The 21,451-nt window shown below is 41.2% G+C and overlaps 1 protein-coding gene across 2 annotated transcripts in view; it reads right to left on the bottom strand.

Moving 5' to 3' along the window:
• The window catches only part of LOC142049886 (SET-binding protein-like), a 351,156-nt gene that overhangs the window by 52,048 nt on the left and 277,657 nt on the right, over positions 1–21,451 (bottom strand). The window contains exon 5 of one of the 2 annotated variants that reach the window (XM_075078049.1): positions 11,388–16,213. The exons of the other annotated variant lie outside the window; for it this stretch is intronic. Coding sequence (XP_074934150.1) covers positions 16,194–16,213 — 20 coding nt within the window. The 3' untranslated portion in view covers positions 11,388–16,193. Of the gene's footprint in view, positions 1–11,387; positions 16,214–21,451 lie in introns of those variants that run through there. 2 annotated transcript variants of the gene reach the window in all.

The following is a 21,451-nucleotide window of genomic DNA, read 5'->3' as shown; positions in this document are numbered from 1 at the left end:
TGTAATTTTTTAGCACTACATTTTTCTTAAAAGTGGAAACTTCTTGAAATGAGTGATGAGTGCATGTCATATGTCTTTAAAACCAATAAAAAGAGTTACTTGTGATGGGAATGAGAAAAAAACACTGCACCCTGGAAATACATGAAATAACAAGTTGAATACAATGGAAACTGCCTTTTTCATATTTGTAAATGTTGAAAAAAATTGAGTCATTCCCCAAATTGCTGGTGCCTGAGAGTGTTGGAAGCATTTGGGGTGTTACAGCATTGTTAGGACATTGGGATCAATGTCTTCAGATGATAATAAAGAGGAGGAGGCCTCAGTGAAGTGCTTTACTGGGAGGCTGTGGAAGAAATCAGCTCTCCCTGCAGTAACCCTGAAGGTTTATGTTTATGGGGCTCCCACAGCCCCTGTAGCCTCCTATAGGAGGGGAGCAGCACAACTGAGCCTGCAGTATAGCCCTTCTGCCCTGCATGCCTGGTGTGCTCTGTGTATCACCATGTCGGCAAACCCTGGGAAGACAAGTCCTGCACTTCTGCACTCAGGAAGAGACAGAGGTGTTGGCGGGGGTATTAGTGTAAATGGTGGTGTAAGGAGATATTGTTGAGTGCACTCATAAATAAGCACAACAAAAGTCTCTCACAAAATCAGTTTATGAGGGTCATAAAGTTGGAAAAACTGTCCATGAGGGACCAGACCCTAAGTTAGACAAAATGGAGGTTGTGATGTTTAAGCTACGTGGGCTTACAGAGAAGGTATGTACGGACTGATTTTTGAGCTCAGCAGCTCAAAAAATGGGTTTTCGCAGATTATGAGTTATGCATAGGCTAGTCTTCTCCAGTGTGACAGATACCACCCCCTTGAACTAAAATGTAATTAAAAAACCCTTAGGTGAACACCTTATTACTTTCCCCCAAAGACTTTCCAGTGACTATCCTTATCTTCCAGCCTGGATTTTGTTCATTGCAGTAAAATCACACTCCAGGACTGACCTGTTTTGTGTTCATCTCCAAGGGGAGCAATTACTGAGGCTTTCAGTTCATTTCCCACATTTCACATCCCCTTGCTCTTTTGCTCTATAGGAAATGAGGTAGAGAAGGGAGGCTGCAACCAGCGTTACACATTGCTAAGGATAAACCAGTTTCCAGTCTACAGAAAAGTTGCTTTCCCCTAAGAACAGCTTTCTTGTTCTGTATCATTCCTGCAATTGTTGACTGACTTGTGTTGAAGGGATATTATGCCAAATCTCTGATACTGGATCTCTGCTCAAGATGCAGCTTTTGATGGGGGAACGTTAGTATAATTGGTCACTGTAGTAATGTTACAGAATTTTTTTTCCTGGAAGGATTCCATCTCATCCCTGAAGCTAACCTGACACAATTTGTACAGTTTGCTTATTCTCAAAGCCCAACTTTCAGAGGGGAAGAATGATGAAACTATTGCAACAGAGATTTCCCAAAGAATTTGGGTTACAGAAACTGAAATGCAAAAGAAAATTAATATATATATGTACACACACTTAGGCTTAGAATCATTCATATTTTCAACAATCACCATGAAAATTAATACTTTATTTACTTAGACTCCACAGACCATGGCAGGTGGGAGGAAAAAACTAGTTATGTCTGAACATTAATATCCATGTTTCCAACTCAAAGTTTATTTTTCCTGCTTGGAGTGATATTTCTCATTTACTCAAAACCTGCACCATAACAAGGCATACGTTGATCTTCCAGCACTTTTTTCTTCAGTGTTCCTTCCATAGTCTCTCTTTTTCTTTCTTTAACTTTTTCCCAAATTCCCAAACAAGATGACATCAGTTCAGAAATAGGAGGCCTGAGCCCTTGCTATTTTTGGAGAGCAAAGTGCCTTAGCACATAAGTTGGAAAGGGAAGAAGACAAAAAAACACAACTGAATGTCCAGGAATCCTGTGGTTATGACTTGTCTGCCTACTAAAAATGCTGTTCTTCATTTTCTGGTGTGTTCCTTGAAAGCATATCTACCTGCGTTGGTGGGTCTCGACAGTCCAAGTTTAGGTCAGATATATTAGAAATGGAAAAGCCATTGGCTAGTCCATCCTTCTAGCCATCCCAGAATAGGTCAATCCATTCAGCCTTAAATGACTAGGTTTCCCCAACTTCCCTGGGGGACACTATTTCAAAGTTTGATAGTTTTCCCTTGTATGAGCCTCTCCTGATGTTAGACTAATTTAGTTTTGGTTACTGAAGGAAAGGGCTTAGAAACTGTCTTCTAATGTGGGAAGGGTAGTGCTGCGGGCACTTAATTTGAAAGACAAGATTTTCTCAAGCTGCCAAGCATCTGCAGAAAAGGACTTTTAAAAGACCCCCAACTGGGTGAGCAAGACACTAGGCACTTTTGGAAGGTTGTTTTTATATACATATATATAGATGGATATACATATGTAAATATATACACATGTATAAATACTATAAAGATTATGGGCAAATATGTTACATAGCCTCTTTTATGCTCTTTAACATCATACAGTAAGATTTAGCTGTGGAGAGAGCTCTCCACAGCTATGATGAGCACCCTTCCAGGCTGTACGTACACGATGACCTAGATTATCTAACTATTGGCTGTGTATGAGAATAATAGCTTTAATTATGATGGCACAAAAACCTCTCCTCAAGCTGTTCTGCACTTCCTGCAATGACAGCAGATGTGCTCCTGCAACTGGGAAGATGCTGGAAGAAGCAGGAGAAATGGGCTGGCTCTGGCATTGCCCTGTTCAGAGTGACAGCCTTTTAGAAAGGTTTGTGCTGAAAACAGTTTAGCCATATTGCTGCGTAGCCCACGTTACCACTGCTGTTTGTCTTCCTCTGCAGGCACTCGGTGCTGTTATTCCCTTGTCTTGGCTCCAACACTCATTACTCACTGACCTCTTCATTCTCTGTGGCTCTTTTCATCAACGCAATCTCTGCTGACTTTAAGAAAACTGGCCCCAATTCCCCTTACTGGCCTTAACAAAGGAACTGGCAGTAGCTCAGCTCTGTTTTTTACCTGACCTTGATCCGATGTGCTACCTTCTCTCCAGAAATTTGGCCCTTGCTACTTGCCTACTAAGTGGCTAATTTATGCTGGGGGCATAGTAATAATTAAAAATTTTAAAAAAGCTACTGTCCCCAAACAAATGTTATCTTCCATTGATAGAGACAGGAACAGATGAAAGGGTTTGGGTATAAATATTATGCCACTAAGGTTTTAAATGAAGGCATCAGGGCTACATGTAGGCTGAGAGGGAAGGGGAATTAGAAAGACAACACATGCACAGCATCCCGACATATTTCATGGGACTGAGGGCCAGAGCCCATAATTTGTCCAGCACAGCATGGCAAATGGTTCTGCCAGCTGACCTGGTCAAGAAACATTTGCCAAAGGTGATGCATGCACATTGGAGGCGGCTGCATTGGCATTGTGCCAATGGCACATGTTCAAGAAGCCCTAAGTCATGTGGGGTAAGGATGGCTAAGGCACCTTCCCTCTGACAAAATGAGGGACTCTTCTCTGGGAAATTAATTGGAGAAAAAAAGCATAAAGACATCCCTGAAGACTTTGGCAAGGTTTTCTTCTCAGTCTTTTTTTCATCTTTTTGTCTTCAAAATTTTGTGTGGTTTTGATCAAGTAAATCTGCATGAACTACATGGGACAGGCAGGAGGGAAACATTGTCCTTGGCCCTTGTGCAACAGGAAAAATAAAAGGTTTTAAGGAGCAAATTAGGTGCTTTTGTGTCCTCTTTTTATCCATTAGGGATTCACTGAAGGTGGAGTGAGAAAAATAATTCACTGTCCTGAAAAGGGAGGCCAAAGAGAGAGGGCAAATGGTGTCTCCCTCCAAAAGAGTAGGTTTTGAGCTCCTGGAGTTGCGGAGCACTGCAGTTTCCTCCTGCCTTCTAGTAAACACAGATGTAACTCCATTGAGCTGACAATAATGTGACACAGCCTGTGGCTGTGATATTATTGTGATTTATATACATCAAAAATGGACTGTCACAACCGCTGTGAACAGACAATGTGATAGATGTGGATGTAAGAACAGACAGGTGGATAAATGGGCAGGCAGACAGAGCAACAAATAATATCCTCTAATCCCAAACTAGAAATGAAAAGCCATAAGCTCTTCTTTCCTCCCAAAGTTCATTCTGATGAAGTCACCAGGTTTCTCGTTTCCCACCACCAATGCAGGGGAAATCTGCAATGATGAGAGCTTAGGCAGTTGGCAATGTTATTCTCTGGAAACTATAAAATGCTGAAACCTTTTTTCTCAGCCATATGATTTCTGCTGACTGGAGACCTACAAATAAGCAGGCCAGCACCAGAAGAAAGCCTGAGGCTGCTGCAGATGGCCAGGTCCCTCAGGATCGCCTGTAGACTCAAAAGCAGTCCAATAAACAGGCTGTGGCACTCCAAAAAGTTCACAGCATCTCCATATCCTGAACCAATGCTGGTCTTAATACTAACCCTAGCTCATCAGAAATGCCCTCGGCACCCCAGGAACAACTTAAACCCAATCATATGTGTGATGTCTCTGCAAACAAGCGTTAATATTATGCTAAGACCCCGTGTGTTCAGCAGACTCCCCGTTCCTGTGGATGAACCAAACTTGAAGCTGATAATTTTACAGATGCTGCTAAACCAGAACCTGAGTTATGAGAATCTCTAAATGTTAGCACTGCTGCATGCTTTTGCCCAGTCTTTGCAAATATCCCATCTCTTTTTAATGGACTAGTAGGGGGTTCAGAGACCAAATTCAAGTCAGGGGTCTCAGCAGGATTTCAGACTATTTTGTGTATAAAGGACTTAAATGATACAATATGGACTTTCTTTTTTCTTTTCTTTCATAGAATTTCTTTCCAGCCTACAGCCTCTGGCCTGTGTGGCACACAGACTTTCCCAAACACTTTTGCTCTTGCTTGAGAATTTACTTACATGTGTTTAGAATATGCTAATAGCTTTTGAGACAGAAAATGTAATCAAAACCGGCCATAACCCACAGTAGCAAATATCAAGTGTCTTTAGCTTAAATATTTGCTTCCCCAGAAAAGTTGGCAAAAAACAGCTCTTGCACTTTCAAATCACTGATGGAGAACTGCCACCTACTACAGTACAGGGAAAGAGTCATTATATATCTAATAAATTATCCCCAGTCCAGCACGTTATGGCTAATTAGTTGGAACATAAACAGCTGAAGTTAAAATGCCAGAGAGAGACTTTGACTGCATAGCTGTGAATTCAAACCACATTTCCATGTTTCAAAGAGCTTTGAAGCAATAAGGATTGAAGCAACACAAACATGGTGTCATGGTTTTAGCTAGGACAGAGTTAATTTTCTTCACTGTAGCTGGTGTAGTGCTGTGCTTTGGACTTAGTATGAAAATAATGTTGATAACACATCGATGTTTTAGTTGTTGCTGGGTAGCGCTTGTACTAGTCAAGGACTTTTCTAGCTTCCCATGCTCTGCCAGGTGCACAAGAAGCCAGGAGGGGAGGGGGCACAGCTAAGAGAGCAGATTCAAACTGGCCAAAGGGATATTCCATATCATGTAATGTCATGCCCAGTATGTTAAGTGGGAGGAGCTGGCCGGGGGAGGGAGGCAGCAACCGCGGCTCAGGGACCAGCAGCATTGGTAGGTGGGTGGTGAGCAGTTGTATTGCTTGTGTTTTTTTTTTCTTTTCCCTCTTTTCCTTTTTATTATATAATCATTACTATTATTATTATTGTTATTATAATAACTGTTATTATCATTACTATTTTATTTTCATTATTAAACTGTTCTTATCTCAACCCACAAGTTTTCTTGCTTTTGCTCTTCTGATTCTCTCCCCCATCCTACAGGGGTGGGGGGAGTGAGCGAGCGGCTGCATGGTGTTTAGTTGCCGACTGGGGCTGAACCACAACAGTTGCCCTACAGAGGAGGGGAGGGCAAAGAAAATGACCTGAGATTACAACCTTGCAGTTGACTTGTCAGAATTTTTAACATATCAGGAAACTTCCTGATTTCAGTAAAGTTCTCCTGATTAAAGGATCAACAGATATATCAAAAGTGCAAGCCACCAGTTCTTTAAACAGAAGTTGGGTTCATCATAACTAGATTACTTGGTAGCTACTGTGTTTCCACAGAGCAATAAACTCAAAGTTCAGATCAGTGCCATGCCGATAATGAGTCGATAGTAGTCAAATATGAAGACAGATAATCAGGAGAGCAGGTAGACAGATAATGCAAAACTTTTATGGCTCTCTTCATTCAAATATAGGGGAAACTGTAATGGTTACAAAGAATCACATTAACAGCTAAATAAAAGCATGGGGAGTCTTTGGCTGCTCTGGGGGTTTTGCTGCAGCTCTGGAGTTTCCCCGCTCCTGGAGCAAATCGCTCTGTCCCTGCACTTCAGTTTCCCTCCTGCAGTGAGGCCCTTCAAGGACAATGCTCTAGTGATGCTTGGCTCCTCCTGTAAGACCTTCCTCCAGGAGAAACCCCGAGGAAGGGTCAGGAAAGCCGTGTCAATACAGTGATGCTGATCCCATCACTCAGAGATGCTGAGTGGGAGTTGGTGCTTCCAGACTGGCTGGTCCCTCTATGTTACCTGGTTGGGTGCAGAGAAAAGCATCTCTGAAGCATGATCCCCCTATCCCAGTTAGCCAGGAGAAAACAGGGAGCAAAAAAGTCCATCTGGACTCCCACCCATCCTCCAGCACCTTCGCCCATTTCAAAGCCTCTTCGGCACCCACATCGGCAGCGCCCATTCCCCCATGAATTCAAGGGAAGCCCACTGCAGGTATTACAGCATTTACCCAGAAAAATGGGAAATGTGAGTTTATCCCATCCTCAGTCTCAGGGGGACCCAAACCTGCCACCTCCCAGGACAGTGCTCATGGCATGCAATGAGTTTTCTCTGTGCTCTGCCAGCACTCAGAGGCAGTCAGAGGGGGACCAGCTCAGCTCTAAAAGATGTAGTGCCACTCTCAGAGCATCCTGGAAATACAACTCATCACCCAGGCAGGACAAAACTGACTTGAAAGCACCTCTTGTTGCCTCCTTCCCAGAGAGCAGAGTGGGACGACTCAGACTGAACATGACTGCCTACAAGTGGAAACACTGATTTCTGAGCAAGTACTTTATCAGTAGCAGAAGCTAGTCATTATAGCCAATAGAGTTTAAAGGGCAACTCAGCCCAACATAAAGTAGATGCTTTTGGATGAATGACACCACTGACTGCATTGACCAAGCTGCAGCAACCCCTTCCTCATCCACCTTTCTGATGCCATGCTGGGCTGGTTGGGTCAGTGGTTCTGGGTTTGAGTCCACTTGCACAGTGCAGTATCTATGAGTGCTGCATTTTAGGTGCTGCAACTGTCCATCACTCACATGTGGCATCAGCAGAAATATGCAATGCAAATGAATTAGCCAGAATCCTACATCCTTTCACCTGCAACACAGCCCTATTAAATGGCGCACACATCACCCTCCTTCCTTTCATCCACGCCGGCTGCAAATTTATGGCACTAAGGGGAGAACTTCCCCTTCCTCTTCCCTGAGCCTGTTGCAATGTGTGGTATTTGCCTTACACTCCCTGTACACAGCCGAAAGGACAGCAGGGCTTGGGATATGCCGCAGCAGCCTACAAAAATATCTTTCTGCTTTAAACACACTTGGTGGAGAATAAGGGTCTGATTCTCATCTCATTTCAGCATGAAACAGTTGTAACTTCCTTGCAACCAGGGGGATGAGATAAAAATGAGCCTGGGAGACGGGGCTGCCTGCTTGATTGATTTATTGCATCAAAATTAAAGCTTTCAAAGCTTTTTTCTTTTCCCTTCATTTTTGTTTTTAACCTGCTAAAGGGTAGTCGCTGCAGACAAAAAATAATCATCATAAAAGGAGTCAAGCTGTTTCTCCCCTAAATGAGTTCATTTTCTTGGATCCCTCTCTTATAGTAGGAGGACTGAAGCAGGGCAGATAAAAACTGGAGGCTGTGAACAGAGAGGGTAAAGCCACCCACACATTGTAATAACAACCAGTATTTTAAATCTGGCACTACCTTTGGAAACTTTTATGGTCTTAAAGCATAATTATAAAGATATGGGGGGGAAGTGGGAGGAAAGACACATACTGAAAAGAAGAAAAATGAGTGAAACAGCTGTTTCCTCTCTTGCTGTCATTAATACTAGAGTATTAAATAAAATCTCCCAGCTTAATAAAATGACTCTGTTGAGACAAAAACAAAATTCTACTGGACTGGCCCTGGTTTTTGCAAATAGCAATATGTGTATGCAAAGGAATTTCTTGTCCCCGAAAATGTTTACAACTTAGAATAATTGAAAACAGAAGCCAATACTTTCCAAAAAAAAGGGGGGCTTTTTTTTTTTAATCTGGTTCTTTCTTTCTCTTTCTCCTTCTCTCCCTCTCCCTCTCCATTTCTGAAGGTAAGACTCCCAGTAATTTTAACCCTTTCCAGCTCAGATCAAGACAAAAAGCAGAATTGCCTTAGAGATGCGCCAGGTTTTCCCCCAACGATTTCAACAGTAGCAAACCTCTCTACCTAGGTCGATTATAGAAGAAAGGGATTGCAATTCACTTCATTTTTGTTATTTCATGTTTTTCAGACAAAGATCTCAAAGCATTTTACAGATTTTAGTGAATCAAACCTCAAAGGGCCTCTGAAAGAGAGGAAAGTACCAGCATTCTCCATCTGCAGTTGTTACAACCACTTCTTTACAGATCATAATTAGAAACAATTGAATGGTATATGGAAAAAAATCCCATTAGAAGAAAAAACATTTTCCACAATACAAAGACTGTACAGTCGAAATTCCCCTCATTTTCCCTTCCCTTTCCTTTATGTGCACCATTGTCACATGGAGAGGACAAGGGGGAATGGACACAAGTTGCTCTTGGGGAAATTCCAATTGGACACAAGAGGAAAATTCTTCACAGTGAGGACAGTCAACCATTGGAATAATCTCCCCAGGGAAGTGGTTGACTCAGCCATGTTGGACACCTTCAAGAGTTGTCTGGACAGGGTGCTGGGCCATCTTGTCTAGACTGCGCTCTTCCTAGAAAGGTTGGACTAGATGATCCCTGAGGTCCCTTCCAGCCTGTGATTCTGTCATTCTGTGATTGGTTAAGTCATCTCCAAGGATTAAAAAATACTGTTGTTCCCTGACTCATTTGGCCTTCAGACTCCCATCAGGACATGGCTAGAAGTGCTCATGAGTAACAAAACCTTGGTGATCTACTGCTGTGTCTGCAGGGGATTCAAGAGCAGGTCTTCCCAGTTAATTCCTTCTAGGGTCCACTCTTGGATTTTAAACACAGAGAAACTGGACAGTCTCACTTGTGCTTTTTTTGGTTGCTCAGAAACAAGCTATTTATATGTTGAAACAATGCAATAGGTATTTTACTTTTACTTCTTTTTAGGCATATATGTTTTCTATTGGAAACACCAAATTAAGCTGCTTTTTTTAAAAAAACATTTTTAATTGGAAGGTATTTTATTTTCAGATAAAGAAACCTAATGTGAAAAATGGTACTTCTGACCAGCAGCAAGCCCTAGCAGGTTTCCTGCAGGACCAGCTGCTCCAGTTATCAAACAGTTTTGATATATTCCTAAGAAAAACATTCCTGTTTTCTTTTTTTAGAGGCATGCCACAGAAAATAGAGTACTATATGTTAGTTTTGATGTGTAATGAAGCTTCTGGTTTGCACAAGGAGGAGGGGGAGCCTGTTGTAGCCGTTTTCCTCTTTATAACTTCCCCAGGTGCTTGAAAGTGAAAAGAAAAAATGGGCAGCTGAAGATGTTTTATTGTATTTCTTCCTCAGAAACATCTAATGTGACTAAAAGGGTAACATCAGTCATGCTCCCCTCTGCTCCTTGGAGGGTGGTGTTAGGAGAAGTCAGATTATCAAAGTGGCCCTTGGAGACACCCTCCATCCCGTTGCTTCTCTGACATCCAGGAACCACCAAAGGTTTTTACTGGAGATAGGCTCTAATTTCCCAGAAAAGTCAGTCCTTTGACTCACTGATTGATTCAGATAAACACATCAGCATTGACACCCTGCTTGGCTGTGATGCATAACAGGGCAATGGGACATTGACACCACTGGATTCAACTTTATGAAGAAGTACTTGAACAAGTCAGTGCTCTAGAAATAACCATTTATGGACTAAGTTGTCCAGGTGAAAGACTACATCTTCCATCATTGGTAGAGGACAACTTTTCTAACAGAGTGGATCCCTATACCTTCTGATGTACCCACACTAAAAACCTGCAGGCTGTGTATGTCATGTGTGTTGGTCATCTCATCCATAGCAAGGGAAAAAAATAACTGATTTGTGGATTGCATTTGTGAATATGCTTACTGTGTCCTTGGAAGTATCTCTATTTGGCAACCATCAGATCTCAAGAAGAAGCATTTTACATATTTTCAATAATTTTGGATCTCAAAGTTTTTCAGAGTTTCATAATTTACATGGGGCCTCTTTTTTTCATCTGGGAAGACTGCAGTGATACTTTGTGGTCTTTTTCACAGTACTCACAAAACAGTACTTCAAATGATAATAGTCATTTGATGAAAACAATTTGTCTGGAAATGTAAAGGGGGAAAATGGGCACTGACACCTCTTTCTTCCCAATTTACATGAGGAGATTTCTTGCTTTGGCTACAATGGGAGTTACCAGTTACCACTGGACCCTGTCTGCAAGCTGCCCAGATACAGTCTTCATAGGCAGGAAGAAAGCAATGGTAATACCTCAGGAGCATGATCCTGCATCTGTGCATGGCTTTTGGGCCAGACTCACAGTACCAAGAAAAGCAGTTGGGGGCTGGTGGTGGGGTAAGGGATCTCTTACAATCTGCACACACACAGCTGGGAAGCCAAAGAAGATCCAACAACTACAAAATATCCAAGGTGTCAGAATTACTGCACCACTTTTAGGGTATTTTAATTAATTAGTCAATTAATGTCATGGTTTAGCCCCAGTCAGCAACTAAACACCATGCAACTGCTCGCTCACTCCCCCCACCACGTGGGATGGGGAAGAGAATCAGAAGAGCAAAAGCAAGAAAACTTGTGGGTTGAGATAAGAACAGTTTAATAATTAAAATAAAATAGTAATAATAACGATAATATGATAAGAATGAAAAAAACCCAAAACCACAAGCAATACAACTGCTCACCACCCGCCGACCAACGCTGCTGGTCCCTGAGCTGCGATTGCTGCCTCCCTTCCCCGGCCAGCTCCTCCCAGTTAATATACTGGGCATGACATTACATGATATGGAATATCCCTTTGGCCAGTTTGAATCCACTCTCTTAGCTGTGCCCCTCCCCTCCTGGCTTCTTGTGCACCTGGCAGAGCATGAGAAGCTGGAAAAGTCCTTGACTAGTACAAGCACTACCCAGCAACAACTAAAACATCAGTGTGTTATCAACATTATTTTCATACTAAGTCCAAAGCACAGCACTACACCAGCTACAGTGAAGAAAATCAACTCTATCCCAGCTAAAACCATGACAATTACTTAGCATTCTCAAAGCAATGTCAGCTGGAAAGGGATAGCATGTAAACACAAACTAGACTGTGATTTGTTCTGACTCAGTCTGCTTTCAGGGCATGTGAGATTTTTCAATAAGATCAGGTCATGCATGTCTGTCCATGAATATTGAGAGTGGCAGTACAGCAGCAAGGCAGCAGCCTGTTGTAAGAGTAGTGTGTGGCTCTGTCTCATAAGATTGTATTGAAACCGCTTAAGATGAGGTGAATTTGTAGTAAGACACAAAACTATATGTCTGTGGATTTCTTTCACCCATCTTGGACTGTATTCAATACTTAACCAACTGCCTACCTTTAAATTACTACATACAACTAAATGGAGATGGCACATACCATCATATACATTTTTAGCATCATTAAACATCATGTAGCAATTTCAGTCTGTTAAATAAGCCTGGGATCTGCAAAGATGCTGCCATCTAGATTGCTGCCCACTTCTGAAAATGAAATGGTGCTAATGATACCCAAAGCAGCAGTAGAAAATGTATGCTATTTTATGACACAGTCACCGATAGACAGGAATGACCTTCAGATATAATGACTTTATATTTAAGTACCTACATTTCCCCTGATGTTTGCTCCAAATAAAAACAGACATTAAGACAGGGTTAAAAATGGGCTGAACTGCAGAAGTACCGTATTTAGCCTACAGTCTTGAGGCAGATATGTGACATTTCAGCCATATCTGATAATACCTGGGTCAGGTCTCTGCGTAGCCTCTTAGATCTGCAAAAATCCCTACCTAATGTCTCTTTAGGTAGTGTTTGCTGCTGAGCAGCCTCTTACTGCCTCCAAAACATGGTGCTAATTAACATGAACCAATTTACAATATGTGCTAAAGATTCCAGCTTTGTTACTTATTTAATGAGCTTCGTGGGATTTGAACATTAATTAGTGCTGATTGGCTTATGATCCTAATTAATGCAAAAGAATTTGGAATGGTAGACAGTGGTGTGGCTTAGAAGATGCCAGAATGTACAACTGCTAAATTATTGCTAATTGTTATTTACACGAGGACAAGAAGACTAAGTAATGTGCTGTCTAATTAGCATTAAAGATATGGTTTCCATTTCCAAATTAAATGAAGGCAAATGGGATAAAATCATTACAGTTACAAAAAAATTCCACATCCTTCTCTATGAAACTCAATTGTTGCATTGCCAACTTTTTTTTTAAAAGAAATAACCAAAACCAGCCAAGAAATGAAAGACCTTCAAGAAAATGTAGACTTTTAATCCAAATCAAATCCTTTTCAGCTTCCAATCCATTTCAACTTCAAAATGTTTAATGCTATGCTAATTTAATGGAATTACAGGGCTATATTACTAGCAGCAAGCACTGTGCCAATCTTAATTAGCAAAGACCATAACGATTTTAGCAGTTAGTACAGGTGTGCCCAGCCTATAGAATTGTTCTGCTTTGGTGGTTACAATGAGCTGGTGTCTTCAGTTACTCCCTTCAGAGCTACATGGGAAAGTGTCCAACCCTGAAACACTGGAAGACTTGAACAAAATTCCTGAATTTCATCCTGGCTCAGCCACCGACTCACTGGCTGTCCTTCATGGTCACTTCACCTCTGCTTCATCTTCCCCATGGACAAAGCAAGAGCAATAGTCTCTGATAAATCCATTGGCACTGATAAAGCACTTGTCAAAATAGCAGATTTATGTACCAATTTCACAGGGTCTCTACAAGAATCACTTAATTCTTTGAATACATAAAATGATGCATCAGTGTCATGGTAATTCTCTCCCTTTTTTATTTTTAATCACTCAACATTGGAAACAAGATAAAAAGTCTCAACATTGAAGTTTATGGAAAATTTTTTATGTGCGAAAAGGAAAGCCCAAGGCACTTAAAGAAAGCTCAAAATCCTTTTTTCTTTTGGTATATCAGTTTTCACAGCTGCACAACATAAAGTACAGTGGCTGTTACAGGACTTCTGTTTGCACTGCAATTTCTGCAAAACTAGATATTTTACAGCTTTAATGCTTTTTTTTGTTTGTTTCTTTTCCTGCTATCCTGTACCTTGGTGCTAAGGGAATAGCCAGGATGATCTAATAGGCCTTTTCTATCTCTAATTTCCATGATTTCATGAAAAACTGTACTATGTACACTTCTCAGCCCCATATACAAACATTATTCTTGGCCACCAGTCTATGTTGAAGGATGTCATTCATTTCTAAGGGTTTCTAAAAGTTACATCTTTATACATATATAAGCATGCATATATTTGGTCTACGTCAATTTTCTTTTCTGAAATAATTTGATATAAAAAAATCAACCCAAAATATCTTAAAGTCAGGGAGACTGTAGATATTGGATGTTTTCTGACTAAATACTTGTATACACATACACATCTATGTTACAAAAATACATGCATATATAACAGAACACTGCCTGTGCTTGTATGAGTTGCCTTGTTCCAGTTTGCTTCAGGGCTCACAGAGTTTGTGCTTCGCTGCCAGCAAGGGGCCTTTCATTTACCAGATCAATGCAGATAGCTCAGCACAGACCTGCAGTATGCATGTGAAAAATACACAGTTCCCCTGGAGAAAAACAAGCACTGAAATCTGAGCAACAGACATTTCTGTGACCAGGCTCCAATCCAGCAGCTCAGACTAAGTCCACTTGGGCTTCATTCTCACTTACATGAAGTCCCCTTTTTAATTATAAAAGGAGCATTTTCCCCTATTAGGGTTTTAGCCTGACAAACCTATCAAAACAGGGCTTTCTGGAAACGGGAACTCAGACTGCAGCCTTTACTGATTCCACTTACATGCCTGAAGTTGTGCTTGTGCTTAAGTTGCTTGCTGAAGACTAAAGGCCTTTAAAAGGTTTCATTTTTTGTCTTGAATGGTATTCACAGTCTTTTATCCTCACTGTAACTCACCCCATGCTGCCCACCCACCCACAGCTCCTTTTCTCCATGCGATTGACTCCACTCCTCCTCCTGAGCTGCCTCAGCACCCTCTTGCACCCTGTGTAGATGCTGCATGCCACCCCAGACACAGCCATGGTGGCACTGCAGCGGTGGGTGACACCAGCATCATGTACATGGCTGAGGATCCATTTAGAAAGATGGCAGCATAATGCCCACTGTACCTTTCCCTGAGCCATCATCTCCCATTTCAGTGACATTTTCCCTGGATGAACCATTCTAACAAATTGCACAGCTACACCATGTTGCAGACTCCTGGCTTTTAGGCTTTAGCTCTCTTCTACATGTCCTCCCTGGATCACCTCTCTTCTGGCATATTCATATTGTTTAACCTCACTCTTCTCTTCCTATCTTCAGCTACAATGGCTCCTACTGTGTCCCTTGGAAGTGCCCTCAGAAACCTTCCTTAGCTTTGCCATTGTACCGGGGACTCCCAGTCAGGCTCTGCCCTGCTGCAAAAATTCACCAGCTTTCAGCTCACACCCTGCACACCCCTGTGCTTCAGCAGACCTCTGTACCCCCACCAAGCCTCAAGATCTTGAAAGCAGGACATGGTGAGTGACATGCAACATATTGATGACAGACTTAGCTAGGCTAAACTCCAGCCCACCACAACAATGCTGGGGAAGGGGGAACAGCATTGGGCATGCCTGGGAACCAGATGAAGCAGGAGAAAGAGCTCTGACGTGTCCCCAGCAATGTGCCTTCTAGCATGGTTTCCTGGCATGCAGGACCTCACACCCTGGCTGTGCCTCAGCATGGTCCCACACTCTGTCCCCTTGAGGAGCCCATGGCAGAGGCACAACCCAGCATGCATGGGAGGCAGCAGCAGGGCTCCACTCCTTGCCAGCACCACAGGTAAGATCCAGCACATTTTCAGTTCCCATTTAATTGCCATCTTGGCCTGGCTACTGAACAACTGTTTTTTTCTCAATGGATTTTGCCAAGTTAGTAGATTTTTATTGTCTGGTTTAAAGCATAATTTGGATGCAAGTGAAATTAATGGTTGTTGTATTATTCATTTAATCTGGAGCAAGAACAGGTCTATATATTTGCCCAGGATCTGATCCTAGCACTTATCACAGGCACATCTAAGAGGCATCAGAGTTCTATGCTTGTTATCTTTGGTTCAGTCAATTGACTGACATTCAGGAGTAGAGCAGAAAAAAACACTCTATGATGTTCTTCATTTATTGGCTGGGGGACAAAAAAAAGCCTCAGGAACAATGTGGATTAAAGGAGACATTCAAATTTGGAGGACATTTCCTGAGCATTATAAGAAATTTAGATAAGGTTACATTCAAGAACTCCTTGAATATATATCTTTCAAATAATTTGTACCTCTCCAGTGACACACTGACAACATTAATAGAAATCAGAGGCTGTGAACTAAAATCAGAGTCTGCCTCAAACTTACAAATTTTCAATTCACAGAGCACTGCATGCAGATAGTTCACTGGACTCTATGCCTTAAGCTAAAAATCAACTTCATATTCCCCCTCCTAGGCTGCTGCAGTTATCATAAAGTTGTTCCCATCCAATTACTGTTGCCAGTGGAGATGATCCTGTTACACGAATATCATGAAACAGGCACCAATTCTTTGAACTCTTTTCTCAGACCTTGAAGTAAGGATTGAGGCAGGCTGGCTGTAGAACAGTGTGGATGCTTGCTGTCATGGATTTACTGTCCTTGCTGAAGAGAAAAAAAACCACTTAATTTTTTTATAATATTGCATCCAGTGCTTTTCTTCTCATCATTAAGCTCAATTACCTTTTCACTAAACACACAGGAGAGCCTTGGAGGCTTGTATTGGCACTCAGGAATTTATCTTGGATACACTTGTAAATAGACTAAACCACTACTTATATTTTATCAAACACTTGGATTTTAAAAACAGGCATCATGAAAGTACTCAGTTTCCCTCCTTTTTTTAATCAGGATTTGTTGACCTTGTGTGTAGCAAGGCTTGAGGACTCACTTCACTACTGTAAAAGTGTGTGACCAACTCAGTGCAGTTTATTTTCCTGGTAAATAAAGGGAAGATCTGAATTCAAACCTCTAGACCTGCCTGGCACAGATGACACTGTTTCCCATATTATTAGCTCTGAGAGCGGCCAGCCAGTCTTGGCAAAGGATAGAGGCTGAAGAGAAGGACCTGTAATAACAGGCAACTTTCTAACAATGGAGATTTACTAGAAGAAGGGTAAATCCTCCATAGCCTGGCACTTTTATACCTTGCCAGACTATCTCCTCCCATTCAATACCAAGCTAAGAAGGTTCATTTAAACAGAAACCAAGAGTCACTCGTTCCTATGCTGTAGCAATTAGGTGGTGGGTTTGGTTTGTGCTTTGCAGCAGGTCACCACAGATGATCCTAACAACCTCTTCTGTCTGTAAACCTTGGGCCCAGATTCCCTGAGGACAGTCCCAGCACCAAATGCTCAGCTTGATGTCTTCTCATAAATAATATCAGGGTTAACTGAAGTCAAATGTGTGGACACCAAAACAGAAAACAAACATTGAAATAAACACCAAGTTCTTGACTAATAGTAATTATTAATACATATATTCTCTGATAGGGATCCAGACCAGCTGTGACCAAGTCCGTACAGAAACACATTAACATCTTTCCACCTCTCAGGAAACACATTAAAACACACAGTGAAAAGGCACAAGGTAAGAACCACTTGGTTGGAAACTATGATTACAAATCGACCTCTGTATATCCATTGTCTAGGCAAAACCCTAATATATCCATTGGAGAAAGTATCTTCGATAAAAGCATCAGTCACCCCATGAGCAAAAGGAATTTACTGACTTGGTCCTACTACATAATTAGAAGCAATAAGGTATTTAAGAGGAAGGCTACAGCAAACTTAATATTGAGAAGAAAGCAGCAATGAAATAATATATACGACACACACAGAGTTGATGTTTTTAAGAACCACAGGAAAAAAATTTAGAAATATGCAGAACACATGGTACTCTTGACTCATAATGCACAAGGGCCTCGGGATCTATGGAGAAAAAGTGCTACAGCAGAACAAAGTCTCATTTTATTACCACAATTATTGATCCAATGAGTGCATTTTTTAAAGCAGCACATGTCCATTTTCCTCATCTTTTGCTGGTAACCAAATCTCCCTCCTCCCTCTTACTCTCACTGTTTTACTGTTATTGGCTTTAAATTAAGTCAGAAAAATTATGGCATTTTTTTGCAGCCTGACTGGTTAAATGTCAAAGCATAAAACGAACGCTGTAAAATCATATCCTCAAAGCTGATTAAAAGTAAACCTGCAGATGCTAAATATGGATTACCACAGCAATTACTGAAAATTCATAACCTTGCTAAAAAGGCATTCTAATGGAGTTCTGCAGCACTCCGTAATTTAGGGCTGTTTACTTTTTTAAAAACAATTTGCAGTATAATGTGTGGAAACGTGATCTTATACAAACTTCATCCAGTTCTGACTACAAAACTGTTTGTGGCTGTTGAAAGCTCTCTCCTGGTATCCGATACCACCACAAACAGTGTTTTGGCTATCTCTATCTGCTGTTGGACCACATCTGACTCACGTTATGTTCTCATTATATCTCTTTTACAGTTTAAAAAGGTTTGAAATCTATTTCATTCCTAATTTAAGGCCATTTCATACTATATGTCACTCTAGGGCAAAGACACTTATTGCATTAAGGTCTATATGTTCAAGCCTGCCTACTACACAGACGTTATTTAGCACCATTACACCCTATCACAGGTGATAATCTAATGAGCAAGAATCTGGCAGTTTTAACTCACAGCCTCTAAATAATATATGTGAACACAGTAATTAGGAAAAACTTCCCATATTCCCTCTTTCATATATATTTAGCATTGTTTTTAGTGACTCTGCTACAACTGTCATTCTCACCAGTGGTTAAAGTTGTCTTTTCCATGGCTGATCTCAGATGGAAAGAGATCATCTCCCATCTTCAGAAATGTAGAAGAAACAGAAGGGGAATGGATAAGTGCTACTCTGTATTTTGCTGACCTTTCTGGCAATGCAACTCTGTTGACACAGCAGAGAACTATGAATGTAACTACAGTAGGCTGTTGCTATCTTCCTGAAGTTTATTTTTTCTAGACCAAAGATTTATTATTTTTATTCTGAAAATAAAGAAATGAATAATTGGGACTTAACTGTATTTTGTTTAAGTGGATAAAGGTCTTAAAGATTTTCTTCAATGAATGAGATGTTATAGCTGTAGAATTTTTTCTTATCATCTCCACTTAATCTGGAGAAACAGTAAAAATGAATAAGAATAATCCACGCATGAAGAAAACAGTGCTTCAGTTCACCTTACAGTGTTCCTAGGTAAGAGTATTAGAGGATGGAAGCACAGAGATTAAATAATTTGATCTAAAGTTTGGTTAAGGTTAATACATTCTACCCTTCCTCCTACTGACTTGAAAGCAAATGGGATACATATGCAAGTTTTGAAATGAGATGCTTCGATTACTCTTCCAGTCCCTGATAAGAGAAACGTTACTCTACATATGGGGGAAACTGATTATGAAGGTACAAATACTTTGCCCTCATTTAGCATCAGTCCATGGATGTCATATTGAAACATGATGCCTCTACATAAGCATGATAATATCAAAGCAAACAAGAAAGAAATATGTTTCAGCTGATAAAACCATCCTTCCTGTAACAGCAAATTAATTTCATGAATCATAACCTTAAAAAAACCACAACAAAACTGTGTGTGCTGGTTTTGGCTGGGATAGAGTTAATTTTCTTCACTGTAGCTAGTAAAGTGGCAATGGTACAATGATGCTTTAGTTGTGAAGTAGCAGCTAAGTGTCACTAAATAGCACCTATACTAGTTAGGAACCTTTCCAGCTTCCCGTGCTCTGCCACATGCACAAGAAGCTGTGAGGGGAGAGGCCACAGCCAAGGGAGCTGACCCAAACTGGCCAATAGGATATTCATTCCATACCATGTGACACCATGACCAGTATATTAACCGGGGGAGTTGACATGCAGGGGAGGCTGCTGTGGCTTGGGGACTGGTGGTGGGTTAGCAGGTGGTGAGTGGCTGTGTCACATGCTGTTTGTTTTGGTTGTTCATTCCTCCTTCACCCCAGGTTTCACCTCTCTCTTGTTATTTTCCTTTTCATTACATAATTGATGTTGTTGTTATTGTTTTATTTTAATTATTAAACTGTTCTTATCTCAACCCATGAGCTTTACCCTTCTGATTCTCTTCCCCATCCTGCCAGTGGGGGAATGAGTGAGCGAGCAGTTGTGTGGGGCTGAGTTGCTGGCTAAGCCACAACAGTGTGCTAGCCTAGAGTATTTCTTTTCACACTTGCTGCACTCTCCTACTGCCCACTGGCTGAAATTATGTGCTACCAATGGATCAGGTTGGTGGTGGTCCCAGTCTCACCAGCAACCATGATAACAAATAAGCTCTTTGCTTGCTTCCACCAGCTTGGATCCCTAAGGAGATCAGTCACTAATGAGAACTTGCAATACAGACTCTAGAGAGGAAAGACCCAAAACTGACCTCTTTAAGTAAGATCTGTGCTTCTCTCTATGCTCTTCCAAAGGCACTAATCAATTTGAGACCTGAGGACTTATTGTTGTCTCCCACTCTATTCGGTCTGTGTGCAGTCTCCACTAAACAGAAGATGCAAAGCTAATGAAGTTTAAAAGTTAACTTAGATTTTTTTCTCCAGCCTGCTGATGTATTGCTTCAAAAGAGTTACCTTTTGTGCATTTGCCTGTTGAAGGAAGAAGAAAGGCTTTCAATTATATCTGAAAAGGATTATCCTCATCTCTACAGAAGGGCTCTTGACATTTTTTGAAGACTAGGCATCTTATGTTGTGCTAGCAATGGAGCATGTATGACACAGTGTGTTGCCTTTCCTAGTTGGCAAAATGACCCATGCTGCTAATGGCAAAGCCCTCAAAGCTTTCTATTTAGCAGGAGCCTACAAAAATACAGATCAATAGCTTCAGTTTGATTCTCACCATTCCATCTGTAAAACCAGTATCATTCATATGTCTGCTGTCAACACAATCACCCTCTCTGATCAAAAAAATTTGTTGTTCGTTCCTATTAATTCAGAAAAAAAACCTCTTCTCATGCTTTTAGCTGGGACAGAGTTAATTTTCTTCACTGTAGCTGGCATAGTGCTGTGCTTTGGACTTAGTATGAAAACAATGTTGATAACACACAGGTGTCTTAGTTGTTGCTAGGTAGTGCTTATAGTAGTCAAGGACTCTTCTAGCTTCCCATGCTCTGCTGGGTGCACAAGAAGCCGGGAGGGGAGGGGGCACAGCTAAGAGAGCAGATTCAAACTGGTCAAAGGGATATTCCATATCATGTAACGTCATGCCCAGTATGTTAACTGGGAGGAGCTGGCCAGGGGAGGGAGGCAGCAACCACAGCTCGGGGACCAACAGCGTTGGTTGGCAGGTGGTGAGCGGTTGTATTGTTTGTGTTTTGGCTTTTTTCCCTTTTCATTATATTATCATTATTATTACTATAATAACAATAATTATCATTATTATCTTATTTTAATTATTAAAGTGTGCTTATCGCAACCCACAAGTTATTTTTGCTTTTGCTCTTACGATTCTCTCCCCTGTTTCAAAGTGGTGGGGGGAGTGAGTGGCTGCGTGGTGTGTAGTTGCTGACTGAGACTGAACCATGACAGTCCTTTTTGGTGCCCAACGTGGGGCACAAAGGGTTTAAGACAATAACAGTTGCTGGACACACCATTGATTCATCTGTTCTCAATATTAGTTTGTCCAGTCTACACCATGCTGATTGTGAAGTACACGTTAAAAACTGCTGTTGGTTTTTGTAGTTCACTGTACTCTACAGTGATTAGAGATGTTTTGCCTAGGAGATTTGTTATTAAAACACTGGCCTTGA

The sequence above is a fragment of the Phalacrocorax aristotelis genome, chromosome W (genome assembly GCF_949628215.1).
Source record: "Phalacrocorax aristotelis chromosome W, bGulAri2.1, whole genome shotgun sequence".
NCBI lineage: Eukaryota > Metazoa > Chordata > Aves > Suliformes > Phalacrocoracidae > Phalacrocorax > Phalacrocorax aristotelis.
This window is presented reverse-complemented; position numbering and strand designations above follow the sequence as displayed.